The sequence below is a fragment of the Nerophis lumbriciformis genome, linkage group LG04 (assembly GCF_033978685.3).
Source record: "Nerophis lumbriciformis linkage group LG04, RoL_Nlum_v2.1, whole genome shotgun sequence".
NCBI classification, from domain to species: domain Eukaryota; kingdom Metazoa; phylum Chordata; class Actinopteri; order Syngnathiformes; family Syngnathidae; genus Nerophis; species Nerophis lumbriciformis.
Window position 1 is genome coordinate 44,583,707 of NC_084551.2, and position 22,717 is coordinate 44,606,423.

Consider the following 22,717-nt stretch of genomic DNA (forward strand, 5'->3'; position numbering starts at 1 on the left):
TCCCAACTCATATGGAAACGGGGTTTGTAATTGTTTGTTGATCTTTTTTTGTATGCCAAAAATCTTTGTCCTCTGTGTTTTTATTCTGATTATAATGATGAACAAATTAATTAAGGCAAAAATCACAAACTCGTTTAAGGATCTCAAACTGTTTTCACCCAACCTTATTATTCACCTGCTACTAAAGCGAGGTGGGCTAACATCAGACGCAACAAGATGTTCATGTCAGCGTGTCTCTGTCTGGGCGTGTTGCTTTGTGATGTTTGACAGACGTCTGGCTGCAGCCAATCAGCGCGAGGAGTGACCTGACCACGTGACAGGAAGTGGATGCTCGTGCGGCGCGGGGCATTTATAGACGCTGAAGCGGAAGCAGTCGGGCGCCATTTCAGTGCGGAGTTGCTGTTCGCTGCGTCGTCCCCCCCGGCGAGCCGTGGCGACAGCCCAGCCGCCTTTCATTGGATCGTACCAACACGCAAGCCGATGGAAGCGGCCCTAAATCTGCCACACGGAAGGTAACAGCATTGCTTTGTCGGGTCCTCCCCGTCGATGTACGGCAGGAAGGTGTTTTTAGAGCCCGGTAGGGATGCTAGCGTTGAACGGCAGCCTAGCATTATGTTCCTAGTTACTGTTGCTAGCACTAGCATGGCGATGAACCTCGGCCAGCTAGCCATCACAGCTGCCGTTTAGCACCCTTTACGTGCATTCATTTTCCCCGTCGGGGAAGATGGTGCCTAATAAAAGTGCGGATGACAGTTGCAACCCCGGCGACTCCCCATTCGTCGTTCACTCCCCCCCTCTAAGGCTGATGTGGTCCGCTGCCTCCAATCGGTCTCCCAAATCCTGTCACGTATCCCCTCATTCATACCTGTGCTCGTCCAAGTCACCAAAGCGGTCATATTTTTCACGGGTGTATTTGCTAATGTCTGCTTGTGAGGACGGCTTTGCTGTAGCTCGTCCTCGAAGCTTTTGAAACATTACGACACTTAAACAATTTGAATGTTGTGCACCTTTTGACTCTATTTATCGTGACCCCAAATCGGCGTCGTATTATTGAAGCGGTGTTTACAAACAACGAGGGCGGGGCAGGGTACCACGTGACCACTAGCTGCCGTACGCGGATGAAAACTAATAATTTAGCGGAATCGTTTTTTACATAAAGTATATATTCACCAAATTATTTTATTGGCGTATTTCCCGAACGCTTTGAACCCAGTAATAAATGTCGAGTTGAGTTTGACTTTATTTCGAACACGCATGCATACAACATGATACATCACAATTTCCTGTTTCTCTATTCAACATGTTCGAAAGGGAATAGGAAGAAGCAGAGTTTTTTTTATTTTGTATTTTTTTTTTTTTTTTTTTTTAATTAAATCAACATAAAAACACAAGTTACACTTACAATTAGTGCACCCCCCCCCCCCCCCCCAAAAAAAACTGCCCTCCCTCATTTACACTCATTCACACAAAAGGGGTTGTTAAAGTTTAAGTACCAATGATTGTCACACACACTAGGTGTGGCGAAATTATTCTCTCTTCATTTTTGGTGATTTAACCCCCAATTCCAACCCTTAATGCTGAGTGCCAAGCAGGGAGGTAATGGGTCCCATTTTTATAGTCTTTGGTATGACTCGGCCGGGGTTGAACTCACTACCGATCTCAGGGCGGACACTCTAACCACTAGGCCACTGAGTAGGTATCTTTTTGTTCTTACATTTCTGGTTCCTACAATATAGAACAATACAGTCTGCACGGGATACAGTCCTTGAAGCACACATGATTGTGTGTGCTGCTGGTCCACTAACATTTTCATTAATTACTATTTTTTATGTAATTTTTTTTATATTGTTTTACTTTCTTACAACATGATACATCACAATTTCCAGTTTCTCTATTCAACATGTTCGAAAGGGATTAGGAAGAAGCAGAGTTTATTTATTCCTACCATTTTTTTCCTTTGCATAGCAGTTGCTAAAACTTTTGTTCACTTCCTGCTCTCAATTTATTCACAATATACTCCATAAGTCCATCCATCCATTTTCTACCGCTTGTCCCTTTCGGGGTCGCTGGAGCCTATCTTAGCTGCGTTTTGGGTTTAAGGCAGGATACACCCTGGACAAGTCGCCACCTTACTCAATAAGTAATAACAATAAAAATAAATAAATAATAATTGGTGAAGTAAGTTATATTTGATATGGTGAAATGAGTAAGATTATGAAATATGCTAAATAAGTAAAGAGGATCTGCACTTTTTGGGGAATTTTGCTTATCATTCACAATCCTAATGTAGGAGAAGAACACACATGTTTTCTTTGTTTATGCATTCTAGCTAGTAGATAAATGCAAGCAAAAGTCAAGTTGCTAGAGACAACAAAGACTACTTTGGGACAAATGATAATGCGAAAAAAAATTTTTTTTAGCCCAAACATAACGAGGATGAGTTACAAGTTTTAGAAGATGTGTGCCAAACAGATTAAGCTGTAGTGAAACAGTAAGCATCATTTAGCAGTATTGCAAAGTGCTGAACAAGATATAGAAACTACGAACCCAATAAAACAATCACTTACTGTACAATGTCTGCTCTCACTGAGATGCCGACTGATGGGATGTTTATATCTTCTCGTTTGGATAAAGAATTAATCATAATCCTCACAAAGGGTTAAAAAATACAAAATGTGTTGCAGACAAGCTTCTTTTTGTGTCTTTCTCGCCATTTACAGGTTTAAGTTGGATGTCAAAGTTGACCAACTTTTTTGGTTTATGTCCACAACCTCCAGGTGAGAGGCACAATTTATAATCCAGAACAGTGGTTCTCAAGCTTTTTTCACCAAGTACCACCTCAGAAAACACTTGTCCCCCCAGGTACCACCATAATGACCGACATTAAAATGCAGTAGTGTAGTAAGCCAAAGTATTCATTAAAAACAAAGCACAGGTTTTATTTGACAAGCATGTTTAATGTTTTTGGACACTGTAAAACGTTTGAACAGTAACACTGTGTTTAAATATAGGAAAAAAGCATGTTTTTAGTATTTTTTTAATTTTATTTGTATTGTAACAAACTGGGTCCTATGTTATGTGTCATGTTAAACATGTAGTTTATGCAATGTTTAACGGGTGTGTTACATGCAGCTTTCTCTGCCAGTGTTAGTCTTTGTTTACATGTGTTCTGCGTGTTGATTGGCTGAGAGGCTGGGAAAGGGCAGAGAATGTGGACAATGTTCAGTTCCCACTCATGTTGTGTGATAGAAATGACGGAGTAAGACGGTTCTGTTTGTGTCCTAATTATTTATTTTGGCGTCAACTGCGGCCTACAGTATTCGGATTGTAACGACTTCCATTGAAGACTGATAAACCTTTGATAATGGCTCGAGTCACGTCATTACAATATTTATGTTGCAGCCCTCGGTGTCAATAAGCACAGCATTGAGTTCGACCGGTACAAATGTTATTTCTCACATTGTTTATTGTACTTCTTTCCACCGTTAAACTAAAGCAAAAACATTACAATAGCATTACTATAATTTCTTGACATATCACAATCACTTATAGGGGAACTGTATGGAGCCAGAACACTGCCAGTAAAATTTGATATCAAAAAAATAAAATTGATTTTGTAGAAAAAAATTGTATTGGCACATACAAGTTTTGGCAACAAATAAATACAAACATTGAAAAAATACAATATTTTGGGGGGATGTTTCTGATGCCAATAGTCATATTTTTGGACACTTTAATTGTTTTTGTGTGTTTCAAAGATTTTTATGATCGCTTCACTTATTTACGTTTCATATATTTTTTTTTTAGAAAAATGCTATTCATCATGCTAAACACTGCCATTAGTTTGATATCGTAAAAAAAAGAAGCGAAACCGAAAAAAAATCAACAAAATTGTAAAAAAGAGAAGCGATCATAAAAACCTTTGAAACACGCAAAAATATGAATATTGGCATCAAAAACATTCACCAAAAATATTTAATTTTTTTTTAGGTTGTATTTATTTGTTGCCAATACAACTTTTTCTACAATGTAAAAAAAAATGTCAATACCAAATCTTACTGGCAGCATTCTGGTTCCATAGTACTGCACTTCTTTTTTAAATTTATTTTGTCTGTCGTTCACAATAATTTTGAAAGACATGACTGATATACAGTACAAGCCAAAAGTTTGGACAAACCTTCACTTTCAATGTGTGTTCTTTATTTTTATGACTATTTACATTGTAGATTGTCACTGAAGGCATCAAAACTATGAATGAACACATGTGGAGTAAAACATGTTTTATATTTTAGTTTCTTCAAAATAGCCACCCTTTGCTCTGATTACTGTTTTGCACACTCTTGGCATTCTCTCGATGAGCTTCAAGAGGTAGTCACCTAAAAGGGTTTTCACTTCACAGGTGTCATAGTTTTGATGCCTTCAGTGACAATCTACAATGTAAATAGTCATGAAAATAAAGAAAACGGAATAAAATTAGGTGTGTCCAAACTTTTGGCCTGTACTGTATATATATTTTTAATGCATTCTAACTCGTAAATAAAATAAATAAGTCTGCTTACAATGGAGCCAATGGGGGGTCCTCTATACCACCCATAAAACCCAATAAATAACCATCCAAAAAGTGCCAACAATACTCCATTTACATTTCGTGACTTGAATATTCACCAAGTATTTGTGATATTGTTATTATAAGCGCTAACAACCTACTCAGTGGCCTAGTGGTTAGAGTGTCCGCCCTGAGATCGGTAGGTTGTGAGTTCAAACCCCGGCCGAGTCATACCAAAGACTATAAAAATGGGACCCACTACCTCCCTGCTTGGCACTCAGCATCAAGGGTTGGAATTGGGGGTTAAATCACCAAAAATGATTCCCGGGCGCGGCCACTGCTGCTGCTCACTGCTCCCCTCACCTCCCAGGGGGTGATCAAGGGTGATGGGTCAAATGCAGAGAATAATTTCGCCACACCTAGTGTGTGTGTGTGACAATCATTGGTACTTAAACTTTAACTTTTAACGCAAACTACTTATAGCAAGCTTGTGTGGCGATGTTTACATCATCTAGTCATGAGCTGCTTCCCCGCCTCGGTGCTTGTGGAAGTTTATTCTATATCATAAATCATGCCTTTCACCTGGATAGTAGAAGGATTAGGATGTAATCCGGCAACTTGGTACACTTTGACAGCCAATTTAGACTTGAAAATGTAAAGAAAGACACAAAGAGATGTGTGGTTCCACCCTCCTTTTCGTAGCAAGGATTATGAGCCATTATTCATCTAAATGGGACTATAACAAGATTCTATCAGTCAGCATCCTTATGAAGGCAGATATTGTACAGTAAGTGATGTTTTAGTATGTTTGTTGGCTCTCATGAAGTCTGCAGTGAGTAATAATCAGTGTGGTTGTTGAAGGAAAAAGCAAATAGTGTGATACGTTTTTTTAATTAATGCGCCGCGTATGCCTAAAATGAGCAAAATACGTAAATATTAAATGTTATTATGAATGCTTGTTTCTACATTATATATATATATATATATATATATATATATATATACTTACATCATGTGAATTATATTTATATATAGTGAAGTGAAGTGTATTATATTTATATAGCGCTTTACTCTAGTGACTCAAAGCGCATTTACATAGTGAAACCCAATATTTAAGTTACATTTAAACCAGTGTGGGTGGCACTGGGAGCAGGTGGCCACTCTGCCAACTGAGCTATACCGCCCCATCATGTACATAAGATCTTAATGGAGGTGTTTGGATGTTTTTTTAAGGCTTTATATGTAAGCAGAATAGAGCGACTCTCAGAGGTTCCATGGTAAGCAGACATTTGATCGCATTTATTTACTATTTAGAATGCATAAAAAAGAAAAACGTATGTGTTCTTGTTTTGCATAAGGATTATAAATGATAGACACAATTTAAAAAATAAGTGCAGTTCCCCTTTAAAGCTTCACACATTGATATTAAAATGTTGACCGTTGTTTTAAACACACATTTAAAATGAACCCCCACTTGAATTTAATATATTTTTGACTTTTCTTTCAAATCACATATCATAGAAGAAGATCTTGGAATGACCTCAATATCACACACACTCATGTAACTCTTTGACATGGAATAAATGACACGCCACTAGTATTTTTAAGCCACACTTCCGCCCTAATGTAGCCGAGATAGGCTCCAGCACCCTCCGTGACCCCGAAAGGGACAAGCAGTAGAAAATGGATGGATGGGACACTTATACTTACCTACCAAGGGTGCAAACTGCAAAGTGGATGTTTAATTATCCCTGTTGAATGACATACTGTACTTCTTCAAACCAACTGCACTCGCTCAGTGACACAACAAAAACAAGCTCACATAAGTATTGGGCTTATTGCACTTCTATTTAACCTTTATTCATATATATTACACTCAAGTTATCGGCTGTCCTGACAAGAGCCTGCTTGTGTGTTTGCTACTTTGGTGAAACTGGCGTGTGACTATTTATCTTCTTCCTTTATAACTCGACCACCCGGGAACATGAGCACAAAATAATAACAATCTGCTCCATTGAACATTTGACAACCCGGTAATAGGATTACAAAATAATCTGCCGTGTGGGTCACTTACAATTTAATTAAGTCATTCTTTGGCGTACTACTAGATGACGCCCGCGTACCACTACAGTTTGAGAAGCACTGATCTGGAATTAACTTTCACTAACTTGGAAGGGATGCACCAGCATCAGCAGCTTTCCATCTGATGATGTCCAAATAGTGAATTATATATATTTAAATAAATAGAATCATAATCTAGTTCGCTCTCTGTGAAATAGTCCGTCGGCATTAGTGCTTATAAAAACAATATAGCTTGGTCAATGTTTAGGTCATGAAATGTTAATTAAGTATTTTTTAAATATTTTTTCCGTGGGTTTTATGGGTGGAATAGAGTACTCCCTTTAGCTGCATTGTTAGCCACCATCCATTTTCTACCGCTTGTCCCTGTCGGGGTAATGGGGGGTGCTGGAGCCTATCTCAGCGGCATTCGGGCGGTAGGCAGGGTACACCCTGGACACGTCGTGTTTAACAAATTAGAATGCATTAAAAAGTATATGTTCTTGCTTACATAGGAATTGTGAATGATGGGCAAAATAAAAAGTTCAGTTCCCCTTCAAAACAATTAATGTTTCATGGCAAATGTCTGAAGTACTGTGACTGATAAGGGCAAACCTTGCAGAAAACAGAAATTATATGTGAAGATGAAGATAATTATATTATTATGTAGCAAAATATTGTCGCAGGGAAGTACTGCAAATTAGGAATGCTGCCATCACATAAACGCTGCAGGGTCATAAACAAATGCTGCAAATGCCATAAACTCACACGCTAACCCCCAAAACTGCATGAGCGAAAACAAAGTTCACAAAACAAAAGTGATATGACAGTTGTTGTGCCACAGCGATTGGTTATTTTTGTAAGATTATCGTTATCGGTTGGATCTATTTTAAACATGCATACAGTTACAGTATGGTACATGGAGTAATCTATTGATTAGTTTGGTTGCTCTGCCTTACGGGAACTTCAATGCTTTTCAATAATGGCATTACTAAGAATAAAAAAAATCAGTTGTTTGCCACTACATAAGGTGCTCTATTGCATCGGTCATGTGGAAACTGTTCGTGTATTTAAAGTTCAGGGCACTACTACAGTCCGGATTTTATACATTTTGTATCATTAACACTCATTAAACGATTATATTGTTGATGTGCTCTGCAGCAGAGGGGAGCATAATAATGTCCTCAACAATGTGCAAGTTAATATAAGGTTATACATTTCTTCTTCATGCTGACTTTATCCCATTTCTGTATCTCTGCCTGGCTGCTGCCCTCCATCCCAAGTTCCATAGTCGGGCTGTCCTGCGGCGGGATGGACCAGCACACAAGCACTGGCAAACGCATACGCAAGCCCTCCCTGCTGTACGAGGACTTTGAGAGCCCTTCCCTGCCACACACTATGCTCCAGGGTCCCCCTGCCCCGCCTCAGCCTCCTGTCAAGGACCCTTCCAGGCTGGGCCGCGTCACCAACCAGCTACAGTATCTCCAGAAGACCTTGCTCAAGTGCCTTTGGAAGCATCACTTTGCTTGGCCATTTCACGAGCCGGTGGATGCCCACAGGCTTAATTTACCGGTGAGCTCAGCGCCTGAACGGCGGCAAACTCAACCGTTAACTTAGTTTCTGTAATCGGCATAAAAAAAATAATTTCTCACTTTGCACGTGTCAGGATTATCACAAAATAATCAAGCAACCTATGGACATGGGCACCATCAAAAAGCGCCTGGAGAACAACTACTACCGCAGCGCATGTGAGTGCATACAGGACTTCAACACCATGTTCACCAACTGCTACATCTACAACAAAGTAGGTCCACACTCGAGCTTTGGCCGCCATGTCATTCAGTTTTCTTTGGCCTTGTCCGAATACGTGCCTGCGCTGTCTTCCAGCCGACAGACGACATTGTGCTGATGGCCCAGTCCTTGGAGAAGATCTTTCTCCAGAAAGTGGCTCAGATGCCACAGGAGGAGGAGGAGTTGGCCTCTCCCATTGCCCGCAAGAAAAACGGCAGAGGAAGAGGCCGCAAGTCGAGCCGTGAGTGTCACCTGGGGATTTAAAAGAGTTTTTTTTGTATTTTTTACACACACAAACCACAACATTGCGCAAATCTACCTAGCAGTTTTCCCCCACAGATTGGCAATCTGTTTGTGGTGGCAGGGGCGTGGCCACAGGATGTGATGATCCAGGCGGTATCAATATGACCATACTGTATAGTTTGCCCAATTGCTTTTATTCCGTCATGTGACTTCTTCCCGTGGCGTCAACCAAGCCACAATGGTGGTTGTGCAGCTAGCAGCGCGCAAACTATCTTAAATACGCAAGGGGCCTAGATCTTCCAGCAAAAAGCAGATACAGGCAAAAACTCAAACCATGCAATGGAATTGATCCCTATAGTTTATCAAAAAGAGGACTTGTCAAGTGATAATCAAGGATTATTCGTTGGTGGAGTTCCCACACATATCAACTATCTTATGCTCCAGATGTCAATGTGGCTGGGTCATAAAATTGGTATCAAGCCCCTCCCCGGATAAATGTGCATCCTTTTTGCTCGGGTAAGGTTGCATTTCATGATTCAACTTTGAATTAAATTTAACTTATTTGAATTTGAATTTAACTTATTCAACTTGCGAGGACGGGTCCATGTAAACAAACTATAATTGCGACTGCATAGCTCCCGACAGCTGCCACCCGTGACTGCATATCCATTTACAAAAAAACTAACAATTACTGAATCATCACAATATTTGAGTTTTGTCCTGTTGTCATATGAACTCTGACACATTTGTGTACAAAATAAACAAGAGGGGAGATGTAGAAGTACTTTTCTGACAAAGTATCATTGACCCTGACTTTCTGGTTTCTGTTTAACAAATAAAATACAAACAATATCAAGATAATACTTCAATAGGAAATACTAATCGTGTGAAGTATTTGAAAAATATATCAAACCTTTTACTGAAATGTTCACTGCAAACTCATGTGTTCTTCGACTCTGCTTCCTTGTACTAAAGTGCGTGCCACTTTTCTTGTAGTCTTTCGTAAAATCTTGCACTCTTCCGCCGTTCTTGATTACCTCTCAAGGAACTCTGAAGAAACGTTTATCCTTTTCGCGATTTGAATGATTCGTACATCTGAAAACCAGACAAGTATATTGCCTTTTTCTTCGAGAACGTCTAAATGGTGTCTAGTACCCATTGAAAACAGACGCTGGCATGACCACCACGCATATTTAACGAGCCGTACGTGACGTCAAATAAATCCAAGCAATTGGCTTTGACGCAACTTGAAGTTGTTTAACGATATTGTCTACTCGAAAGTTACTGTAAAACTAAGCACACAAAGTATAAACTACATTAATAAACACATGAAGTGCACATGTAAGAATCCTGTTAAGTCGACAATACACTTTGGTATAAACTGGAAAAAAAGCAATGGATAGGATAAAAAAATTCACGTTTATATCAAGCATGTATTAAGTTTAAATTTTATACCTCAAATATTGTACATATTTTTTTTTTCTTTTTCTTACAATATGTCCGTAAAGGAGTAGGAAGAAGCAAAGCTTATTTAATTCTACCCCTTTTTACTTCATGTTTTCAATGTGTACACAGTTACATCAAATCACTCTAAATATAACAGTTCTCTACATAAATAGTTAAATCAGCTATGATTCACTTAACGAAATTAATGATATATACTTTTCAATAAGTTCAAGACATTTATCATAATTCTTCTTCTTTGTACTTAGTAAACACTTGTACTTTTGACTTTAAACTGGATCATTTTAAATACATTGATTTATTTGCTTAATCCATTCCATAATTTAATTCCACATACTGATATGCCAAAGTTCTTAAGTGTTGTACGTGCATACACATGTTTTATAATAGATTTTTCTCTAAGGTTAAATTTCTCCTCTTTTGTTGAGAAGAATTGTTGTGCATTCTTGGGTAGCAGGTTATAGTTTGCCTTGTGCATAATTTTAGCTGTTTGCACATTTACCAAATCATTGGATTTCAATATTTTGGATTTAATAAATAAAGGGTTTGTATGTTCTCTATACCCAACATTATGTGTTATTGTAATTGATCTTTTTTGTAGTACGCTTAGTGAATGAAGTGTACTTTTGTAATTGTTTCCCCGTATTTCTACACAATAACTCAGATATGGTAAAACTAGCGAGCAGTAGAGAATATGAAGACATTTTTGGTTAAGTACATATTTTGCTTTATTCGTTATCAAAATATTTCTTGCCAGTTTATGTTGTATATTTACTATATGCGATTTCCAGTTCATTTTATCATCTATTATTACACCCTAAAATGTATTTATTTTACTATTTCAATGTCTATTCAGTCTATTTGTATTTGTGTTTGACTTTATCATCTACTGTTACCGAATAACATTATTTTAGTTTTACTGAGATTCCAAGATGGTCTGTTTTTGTCAAACCATCTTTTTTTTGTTCATTTCTTCTGTTATTTGTATTAGCTTTTGTGTGTTCTCTCCTGAACAAAATGCAGCCGTGTTGTCCGCAAATAATACTATGTCCTTTGTAACTTTTCAAATGTCGTTTATATAAAGACCATTTTGGTCCAAGTATTGATCCTTGGGGTACGCTGCAAGATTTATTTAACGCTGCTGACATATGTTCACCTATCTTCACGTATAGCTTTCTATTGGTTAAGTTGCTTCTTAACTAGTTTAAGGCCTGTCCTCTGATTCCATATCGTTCCAATTTATTGATTAAGATGTCATGATTAATGGTGTCCAATGCTTTAGTTAGAACCATAAATACTGCTGCAGCACATCGTTTAGCATCCATTGCATTGGTGATCGCTTCCGTTATTTCGATTACGGTATTGCCATTGATGTAGAAATGTTAGCTCTGTATCCGTATTGGTTCTCTGCGAGTGTTCCACTTTTGTTTATAAATTTGTCATATCTGTTGTTGAATAATTTTTCAATGGTTTTCGAAAATTGTAAAAGTGTAGCAACAGGTCTGTAATTAGTAAACTGGTGTTTGTCTCCGGTTTTGTAAATTAGTACACCTTTTTGAAACAGTTTGAAATGATAGATTGCTGATGGTTCTGAGAGTTCTTCAATAACTGTTTTTATTACTTTCATAGCAATACCGTGACAGTCCGTTGAGGTCTTGGATTTACATTTCTTTACATTTGATTATTTCCTTTTATGTCGCATTATTGAGGAACATGGAGTTGGAATTTCTAACCTTATGCCGCAAGCTAATTGTTAACATACAATGACAGGCTAACGAGCATTAGCACTAAGATCATTTTAAAATTGTACAAATGCTTAACAAATGAAAAATTAACTAGGGATGTACCGGTCAGGGTTTTTTGTTGCCAATTCCCAACTTTAATGACTGAAATAGTCCGATACCCATACAGATCACATGTTAATACATGTGTTATGGTGAGTGGGATTAACAGTTTAAGACAGTATTTAAACTAGTTCCTTACACTCTTTTTGTTATATACAATTGTTTAATCACAATAAAGTCAGTAGTACACAATACCTAAACAAAAGTAAAACTACAATGTATTACTCATTTCAATTTGGTTTTTTGCTTTTGCTTTTAAAAATGAAAATAAAAATCTAGACTTCCTGAAACACATTCTTTTGTTGTTTCAAAATAGTTTAGCGATTAGCATGTTTACTCCTGGCTTGCTCTTACTGTGTGAACCATGTTGATGTTCGACCCCGAGTGGTACTTAAGATACTAAGAAATGTTATTTATTTGCCACAATTGAGGTGATTATATTAACTAAGCAAATGCCTGTGAGTCCAGTGACCAAAAATACATAGTGTTAGTCAGAGGTGATCTGCTTTGAAAAGCAATAATCGGCTGAGGCCGATCACATATTTTTTCGCAAAAATCAGCCAATACTGATAGATCAGCACATCCCTAATTTTAACGGAACAACATTGACACAAAATAGCAAATGCATTTCTACTTGGATGCAAACAGTCCCCAAACTCTGTGGAAAGTGAATATTGACTGCTAACGTTGTACTACCAGTCCAGTCTGCCCCTCTATGCACTTAGTGCCTGTGTCTGTGTGTGTGCTTGCTGACTAGCTACACAAGCCTGCTGCTCAAATCTCAAACTCTAAATGTAAAACACATAAAATAATAAATTTTTTGTGGAACATGAGTCACATATATTGCCTGGAAAGTTACCAGATCTTACTGTATCGCAAAATATATATCGTACCATGTTTTCGGACTATAGAGCGGACTGGTATATAAGCCCACCCACTAACTTTTAGAAGGAAAAAATATTTTTCCATATATTAACCGCAGCGGACTATAAGCCGCAGATATTTACGTCGAGAAATTTAGTTATTTACACAGTAAGATTCTGTAATGTTTATTTACATACCCTTTAATAGTTTCCAAACGGTGTCTGTATCACTGCAGTAAAACGTGTGATCAAACAAAACAGAAGTCATCTTCATGGACCCACTAGCTGTTGTAGCTAGCTCTCCAATCAATTATGAAACTGAAACAATACAAAAAAATGCCATTGTAAGTTGATAATACTAACAAAGACACCTGTAATCGTGTTAGTATATTAGCTAATGCTAACGACGCTAGCTTTATTACATTACGATAGCACGTACAAATATTCATGAAAACGCTCCTACATCACACATGGGACGGTTTAGTACGTAATAATTGTTTTAGGTATAATGTAAAATTTAAAAAGGGTGCTTGGAGTGATGAATGAAGAATCCTTTCGAGTCGAAACACTATGGACGGCTGGAAGACGAAACGGCACTTCTATTTCCGGTTTAAAGCTCAGTCTAAACAAAAGGGCAATGCAGCACTGCAGCCCATGCAGTGAGCAAACTCGCTCATTAGATAGCACCAACATGGCACAAACAATAACCGATCTATTCAGTGTCTGCTTGGTTTAAAACAAAACAAAAAAAAACAACAATTTGCATTATGGTCGTCAGTGAAGAAAAACCCAGGAATTATTAGTCTCACCGTTTCTTAAGCCTCAGGGTTCAAAGCATAGGAAAAAGTAGCGGCTTATATAATATATTTTTTACTTGTGGCGGCCCCTAAAATTTTTTTTGGCAAGCCACAACAAGTAAATGACTGTAATTTTGCTTTGGCATTTTTGCTTGTTGTTCCGTCTGTTGAATTGTCTCCAATATGTCTGCCAGCAATGAGAGCCCAGCAGGTGCCCGCCGTTTCACAGTCTGCTTACTCGCCGTCCTCCTCGGACACGGGGGACTCGATGATGGACAACTCTCCCCAAACTATGCTGACCAAGAGCCTGCCTCCAGCCAACATCATGGGACTTCCCCCAACGCAGCCCACCACCAAGGTACATGTGACAAAACAGTGAGTCAGGGCAAAAAAAACCCCCACAAACCCACCACGCAAGTTTTATATCAAATGCAGTGTTTGTGGATCGCTGGTTGACAAAAAGTTATTTCTACAGGGAATAATAGAATAGTAATCTTCTGAACTTGTGTAGAAGTGTAAAAATAAGTTAACCCGCTTGTACAATATAAAACACACATACCAGGGTCTATTCCATTTCTATAGTGATATTGACTGCTTTTGTCTTGTTTTTTTTTGTAGAAAAAGGGTGTGAAGCGTAAGGCGGACACCACCACTCCGTCCACTATGGGCCTGACTGTGGGCATGTCGGCAGACGGACACGGACTCATGGTGGGCCTGGGGAAGGGCGGCCACGGAGGTCAGGTCCACGACTCGTCCATGAATTCCATCTCCTCCTTGGTGGGCATGACTTTAGAGACTCCGGCCGGCATGGGCCTGGTGCACAGCCCAGGAGGCCCCGTCCTGCTTCAACCCATGATGTCCAGCACCGGACGCCGGGTGGGCAGCGGCCGTCCCATCAAGCCCCCCAAAAAGGACTTGCCGGACTCTCTGCAGCTCCAGCCTTCACGAAAGGGCAAGCTGAGCCCCCTGATGCGGTACTGCAGCGGGCTGCTCAAGGACATGCTCTCCAAGAAGCACGCCGCCTACGCCTGGCCTTTCTACAAGCCTGTGGATGCAGCGGCGCTCGGCCTGCACGACTATCATGACATCATCAAGTCTCCCATGGACCTCAGCACCATCAAGGTGACATGCGCTGCTCTTTATCATATTTATTTACCATAGCATAAGACGCACTCGCTAACCAATGAAAAGTCGGACTAGAGAGCCGTAGCTTTCCTTGTGTCTTAATTATAATAATAATAATAATAACTGGGATTTATATAGCGCTTTTCTAAGTACCCAAAGTCGCTTTACATGTAGAACCCATCAATCATTCACACCTGGTGGTGGTAAGCTACTTTCATAGCCACAGCTGCCCTGGGGTAGACTGACAGAAGCGTGGCTGCAATTTGCGCCAACGGCCCCTCCGACCACCACCTATCATTCATCATTCAATTCACCGGTGTGAGTGCCACCGGGGGCAAAGGGTGAAGTGTCCCGCCCAAGGACACAACGGCAGCAATTTGTGGATGGTAAGAGGCGGGGAGCGAACCTGCAACCCTCAGGTTTCTGGCACGGTTGCTCTACCCACTACGCCATGCCGCCCCAATTATCCATCTTAACAATACATTTAGACAATATTGTACCCCAACTTTATGGGAAGACTTTTGAGGATGACCCTTTTTTTTGTTCCTTGTGCACAAAGAAAGGTCTATGAAGGCGTACTTGGATGGGTTTGGTGCAGAATAGGCTTGCACGATTTAGATTATATACTAGGTGTAGGCGATATGGCCTAAAACTAAAACCTCTGACTTAAAAAAAAAAAAAAAAATTGATTCACGATTCTACGCCCCCCCATTTTTAAAGAAATCAATAAATACAAATGATACATTTTCAAAAACAAGTTTCACTTAAATGCTAGTACCTTAGTTTGAATTGACACTGCATACTGTACACTGCATCCTCCCCTTAGCAATATTTAAATTTTTATAATGTTCTTTTTTAACCAGATATAAATTGTACTTTTTACGGAATAATTTTCCAATAACTAAATTAAGAGCTTCCTCTGGTAGGCAATACTTCTGTAAACAAAAATGGGCCATTGCACACTGCTTGCAAATAGTCTCCAACTTTGACATTATTATAGTGCAAACTTAAAACTTCTGTCTTAAATAAAATATTTCTTGTAACAAAGATGTGGCATTGCACATTGCATGCAAATAAATAAAATCCGATAAATCAATAAATGTAGCGATATTCAATCAATCAATAAAAGTGCAAGCGTTAAAACTTCTGTCTTGAATAAAGTATAGTATTGGACATTGTATGAAAATAATCAAGTAAAACATTGAGCGGAGTTTATATTGTTAGTAAGTCTATAAAGGCAGGTTTTTCCAAGGAATGGGCACCACATCATGTGCAGAGCGACTGCTTTAGTGAACGCGTGCATTCTCCTCCTTTTTTTATCATACAAACCCTGTTTCCATATGAGTTGGGAAATTGTGCTAGATGTAAATATAAACGGAATACAATGATTTGCAAATCATTTTCAACCCATATTCAGTTGAATATTAGACTTAGACTTAAACTTCCTTTTTATTGTCATTCAAATTTGAACTTTACAGTACAGATAAGAACAAAATTTCATTTCATTAGCTCATGGTAGTGCAGGATAAAAAAGCAATAAGGTGCATATATAAATAAATAAATAAACAGGTTACTGTACAGATAAATATATTGCACTTTTTCACATGCGTCCACGTTTATGGATGTATGTATTGTCTTTTTTATTCCAGCGAGTTAATCCATTTTGGGGGGAGTTGAGGGGATAATTATGATGCGTTCAAGAGTCTTACGGCCTGAGGGAAGAAGCTGTTACAGAACCTGAAGGTTCTGCTTCGGAGACTGCAGAACCTCTTTCTAGAGTCCAGCAGTGAAAACAGTCCTTGGTGGGGGTGGGAGGAGTCTTTGCAGATTTTGTCTTTCTGGAGTCCAGCAGTGAAAACAGTCCTTGGTGGGGGTGGGAGGAGTCTTTGCAGATTTTCTGAGCCCTGGTCAGGCAGCGGCTTTTTGCGATCTCCTGGATAGGAAGAAGAGGAGTCTTGATGATCTTTTCCGCCGTCCTCACCACACTCTGGAGAGACTTCCAGTCTGAGGCACTGCAGGCTCCAGTCCAGACAGAGATGCTGTTGGTCAGCAGGCTCTCTATAGTGCCTCTGTAGAATGAGGGGAGGTAGCTGTGCTCTTTTCATCCGACGCAAAAGGTGCATGCGCTGCTGAGCTCTTTTTACAAGAGCTCCGGTGTGTAGGGACCAGGTTATATTGTCAGTTATCTGTACCCCCAGGAACTTGGTGCTGCTTACCATCTCCACCGCTGTGCCGTTGATGAAGAGTGGAGCGTGGCTGGACTGGTGCTTCCTGAAGTCAACGATGATCTCCTTGGTCTTGTCGACATTCAGGACCAGGTTGTTGGTTCTGCACCAGTCAATCAGATGTTTCACCTTTTCCCTGTAGTCCATGTCGTTGTTGTCACGGATGAGGCCCACTACTGTCGTGTCGTCCGCATACTTCACAATGTGGTTAGTAGTGGACCTGGCGCAGCAGTCATGGGTCATCAACGTGAACAGCAGCGGACTCAGGACGCAGCCCTGGGGGGAGCCGGTGCTCAGGGAGATGGCACTCGAGGTGTTGTTGCCCACTCTCACAGATTGGGGTCTGTCTGTGAGGAAGTCAAGCAGCCAGTTGCATAGGGGGGTACTGAATCCAAGGGGGGCCAGTTTGCTCACCAAGTGCTGCGGGATGATGGTGTTGAATGCTGAGCTGAAGTCCAGAAACAACATCCGCACGTGTGTCCTTTCCTTCCAGATGTTCTAAGTTCAGGTGGAGTGCAGAGGAAATGGCGTCCTCTGTGGAGCGGTTAGAGCGATAAGCAAACTGGTATGGGTCGAATGTGCGGGGAAGTCTGGAGACAATATATTCCTTTACCAGCCTCTCGAAGCACTTCATTATGATGGGGGTGAGTGCAACAGGGCGATAATCATTGAAGGAGAAGATTGTGAGTTTTTTAGACCATGGAATGATTGTGGCCGTCTTAAAACATGATGGTACCACAGCCTGGGTCAGCGAGATGTTGACAATGTTTGTGAAAACCCCAGCCAGCTGGTCTGCACATCCCTTAAGCACCTTGCCTGGAATGTCATCAAGTCCCGGTGCTTTCCGGGGGTTCACTCTCCTCAGGGTTTTCCGGACATCCGCTATGTCCAGGTTGAGCGGCTGCTCATCAGGGCGAGGGATAGATTTTCTTGCCGTAGTGGTGTTAAGTGCCTCAAACCTCGCAAAGTAGTTGTTAAGGTCATTTAGGAAGCTGATGCTGTTGTCACAGGGACAGGGGGCAGCTTTATAGTCCGTGATGACCTGTATGCCCTGCCACATTCGTCTAGTGTTTGTGGGGTTCTCGAAGTAGTCCTGCACTTTCTGACTGTGAGCACGCTTTGCAACCTTAATGGCACGGTTCAGGTTAGCTCTGGCTGTTTTTAATGTTACCATGTCGACAGACTTAAAAGCCTTGTTCCGAGCCTTTAGCATTGCACGTACCTCACTGTTCATCCAGGGTTTCTCGTTGGCCCGTGTGGGGATGTTCTTGATCACACTGACACTGAATGTATGCGGACACAGACTCTGCATACTCCTCCACACATGTGTGATGATTATCGGTGGCGGCTGCCTTGAACATGTCCCAGTCTGTGGTTTCGAAGCAGTCTTGTAATGCTTCCATTGCTCCCTCTGGCCAGGTCCTCACCTGCTTCACTGTAGCTTGCTTCCTGATCAGCAGGGGCTTGTATGCAGCTTTATATGCATGTTTAATATTGCTGAACACTAAGTCCAATTTGCTTCCACCCCTGGTTGCAAAATTCACATATTGATGGAAGTTAGGTAACAGTTTTCATGTTAGCTTGATTAAAATCCCCTGCCACGATGAAAACCCCCTCTGGATGTGTAGATTGCAGTTCATTGATGGAGCAGTACAAAGCATTCAAAGCTACTTTGGTGTTAGCACTGGGAGGAATGTACACTGCTGTGAAGATCATAGCACTGAATTCCCGGAATAAATGAAATGGCCTGCATTTTATAGTTACTATTTCTACATCGGGAGAGCAGTGACATGAGACTATCTTCCCATTATTGCACCAGTTGTTGTTGATGTATATACAAACACCACCGCCTTGGGATTTACCGGTGAGAGTGCTGCTCCTGTTCGACCGAAACATATTTAGCCCCTCGATGCTAACTGCCTCGTCCGGAACGGTTGGTTTCAGCCACGTTTCTGTGAGAAATATGGCGCAGCAGTCACTCATCTCGCGTCTTGCATATAAATCCAGCTTCAGGTAGTCCAGTTTGTTCTCCAGGGAGCGGACATTTGAAAGCAGGATGGAAGGAAGAAGCGTTCTGTGAGGATTAGCCTTTAACTTTGTTGTTAGCCCCGCTCGGCATCCCCGCTTCTGCTTCCGCTTACGTGTCCTCCGTCGACGGTCCCCGCTGGTACTTGACTCCGCTGCTTCACAGGCCGCTGGATGTAGCCCCCGTAGAATTCCGATTCTAGCGAGGAGGTCCAACGTATACGCATCTTTCAGTCCAAAACGGCCCGATCTCTCCACATCCAAAATTGTCTGGCGGTCGTACATTACCACGGAGTGTCCACGCTGGAAGCCAGCCATGAAATTCACAGAATTTATCGGTATATTTGCCAAAATGTTCTATTTCTACCATGAGCGTCTGAAGCTGCAGCCCGGCAGGGCGCCGCCATCTTGACATGTGCAATATGCTACAAAGACAACATATTTGATGTTCAAAATGATAAACTTTTTTTTTTGTTGCAAATAATCATTAACTTTAGAATTTGTTGCCAGCAACACGTGACAAAGAAGTTGGGAAAGGTGGCAATATCCATCCATCCATTTTCTACCGCTTATTCCCTTCGGGGTCGCGGGGGGCGCTGGAGCCTATCTCAGCTACAATCGGGCGGAAGGCGGGGTACACCCTGGACAAGTCATCGCAGGGCCAACACAGATAGACAGACAACATTCACTCTCACATTCACACACTAGGGCCAATTTAGTGTTGCCAATCAACCTATCCCCAGGTGCATGTTTTTGGAGGTGGGAGGAAGCCGGAGTACCCGGAGGGAACCCACGCAGTCACGGGGAGAACATGCAAACTCCACACAGAAAGATCCCGAGCCTGGGATTGAACCCCAGACTACTCAGCACCTTCGTATTGTGAGGCAGACGCACTAACCCCTCTCCCACCGTGCTGCCCAAGGTGGCAATAAATACTGATAAAGTTGAGGAATGCTCATCAAACACTTATTTGGAACATCCCACAGGTGTGCAGGCTAATTGGGAACAGGTGGGTGCAATGATTGGGTATAAAAACAGCTTCCCAAAAAATGCTCAGTCTTTCACAAGAAAGGATGGGGCGAGGTACACCCCTTTGTCCACAACTGCGTGAGCAAATCGTCAAACAGTTTAAGAACAACGATTCTCAAAGTACAATTGCAAGAAATTTAGGTATTTCAACATCTGCGGTCCATAATATCATCAAAAGGTTCAGAGAATCTGGAGAAATGACTCCACATAAGCGGCATGGCCGGAAACCAACATTGAATGACCGTGACCTTCGATCCCTCAGACGGCACTGTATCAAAAACCGCCATCAATCTCTAAAGGATATCACCACATGGGCTCAGGAACACTTCAAAAAACCACTGTCACTAAATACAGTTCGTCGCTACATCTGTAAGTGCAAGTTAAAGCTCTACTATGCAAAGCGAAAACCATTTATCAACAACATCCAGAAACGCCGCCGGCTTCTCTGGGCCCGAGATCATCTAAGATGGACTGATGCAAAGTGGAAAAGTGTTCTGTGGTCTGACGAGTCCACATTTCAAATTGTTTTTGGAAATATTCGACATCGTGTCATCCGGACCAAAGGGGAAGCGAACCATCCACTGTTATTGATGCAAAGTTCAAAAGCCAGCATCTGTGATGGTATGGGGGTGCATTAGTGCCCAAGGCATGGGTAACTTACACATCTGTGAAGGCACCATTAATGCTGAAAGGTACATGCTTATTTCAGCAAGACAATGCTAAGCCACATTCAGCACGTGTTACAACAGCGTGGCGTCGTACAAAAAGAGTGCGGGTACTTTCCTGGCTCGCCTGCAGTCCAGACCTGTCTCCCATCGAAAATGTGTGACGCATTATGAAGCGTAAAAAACGGCGGCGGAGACCCGGGACTGTTGAACGACTGAAGCTCTACATAAAACAAGAATGGGAGAGAATTCCACTTTCAAAGCTTCAACAATTAGTTTCCTCAGTTCCCAATCGTTTATTGAGTGTTGTTAAAAGAAAAGGTGATGTAACACAGTGGTGAACATGCCCTTTCTCAACTACTTTGGCACGTGTTACAGCCATGAAATTGTTTCTTTCTGTTATTAATATTCTGGTTCCTATATTATATATCAATATATATCGATACAGTCTGCAGGAATACAGTCCGTAAGCACACATGATTGTGCGTGCTGCTGGTCCACTAATAGTACTAACCTTTAACAGTTAATTGTACTCATTTTCATTAACTACTAGTTTCTATGTAACTGTTTTTATATTGTTTTACTTTCTTTTTTATTTAAGAAAATGTTTTTTATTTATTTATCTTTTTTTTTAATTTTTTTTTTAAAGGACCTTATCTTCACCATACCTGGTTGTCCAAATTAGGCATAATAATGTGTTAATTCCACGACTGTATATATCGGTATCGGTTGATATCGGTATCGGTTGATATCGGTATCAGTAATTAAGGGTTTGGTCAATATCGGAATATTACAGCACTACTACTGAGTGTTGATAAAAGGAAAGGCCATGTAACACAATGGTGAACATGTCCTTTCCCAACTACTTTGGCACGTGTTGCAGCCATGAAATTCTAAGTTAATTATTATTTGCAAAAAAAAAAAAAAAGTTTGAGTTTGAACATCAAATATCTTGTCTTTGTAGTGCATTCAATTGAATATGGGTTGAAAAGGATGTGCAAATCATTGTATTCCGTTTATATTTACATCTAACACAATTTCCCAACACATATGGAAACGGGGTTTGTACATGGTACCTTGTGGAAATGAGTCAACCACACTCACCTGCTCTTCAGCTGAAGTTTGTTTGTCTTGTTCGCCTCGTAAAGAGTTGCATTTCCCCCACTCGACTGGATGCTTCTGTTTCATATGCTGGAATAAGTTTGTTGTGCTGCTTCCTTTTTTAAACAAAGGTTGCAGCGTACAGTCTCTTGTTCCACAACTGTTGCCTCAAATCTAAACCACTGACAACACTTCTTTTCTTGGGAACAAACTTCTCTCTCTTGTTCGCATCAGCTTTGGCCATGTTTTGCTTAACATATGAATCTCCTCTAATGAAATAAGGGGAAGAGCGGAAGCTACTGGGGGCAAAAATAGGCTGTAACATTGATTTTGAATTTCTTAAGTCATCTGCAACAAAAAGCTTGACTTGATTGATAAAATCAATTTATCTCCCAGGCCTCTGATATGTGGCCAACGATAAAGCTTTTAATACTATTATTATATTATTATGTTTGTTGATAAGACACATAATGGCACATTTGACAATGACAAGCTAACAAACGTGTTCTCATCGCAATGTAGCATCCTTGTTAGCAGCTAATGTCCTTCCACAGTGCAAAGCCACTTCTAAGTTAGTAATCCTCACCTCCATGGCAGGGGAAAAAAACGAAGTCTCTTAAATCCCTCATACCATTCCCAGAAGATAAGGAATACCTAAACATGCAAACTGCAAGCTAGAGCTCTTGACTGTGAACAAGGTGGGCGGGTACAAATATTTGCAGTAACAATACCAAGTAGTTTAGTATCAGTTCATACCACAGCGGTTAGATTGATATTTTTTTGCTATCAAAAAATCTTTTGTCGTTTTTGTTATTGTTTATAAACTCATGAACTGAGCTCCTAGATAAAGGAGGGCCTTAAGGGCAAAAACCAAAGCATTGGCCACCGCTGCTGCCCACTACTCCCCTCACCTCCCAGGGGGTGATCAAGGGTGATGGGTC

At 40.7% G+C, this 22,717-nt stretch overlaps 1 protein-coding gene across 1 annotated transcript in view; it reads left to right on the top strand.

Moving 5' to 3' along the window:
* Positions 1–312: 312 nt before the first annotated feature.
* The window catches only part of brd2b (bromodomain containing 2b), a 32,807-nt gene continuing 10,402 nt past the window's right edge, over positions 313–22,717 (top strand). Inside the window, exons 1-6 of the mRNA XM_061956132.1 lie at positions 313–512; positions 7,888–8,176; positions 8,271–8,408; positions 8,492–8,636; positions 13,801–13,964; positions 14,225–14,728. Of these exons, the coding sequence (XP_061812116.1) occupies positions 328–512; positions 7,888–8,176; positions 8,271–8,408; positions 8,492–8,636; positions 13,801–13,964; positions 14,225–14,728 (1,425 nt within the window). The 5' untranslated portion in view covers positions 313–327. The remainder of the gene's footprint in view (positions 513–7,887; positions 8,177–8,270; positions 8,409–8,491; positions 8,637–13,800; positions 13,965–14,224; positions 14,729–22,717) is intronic.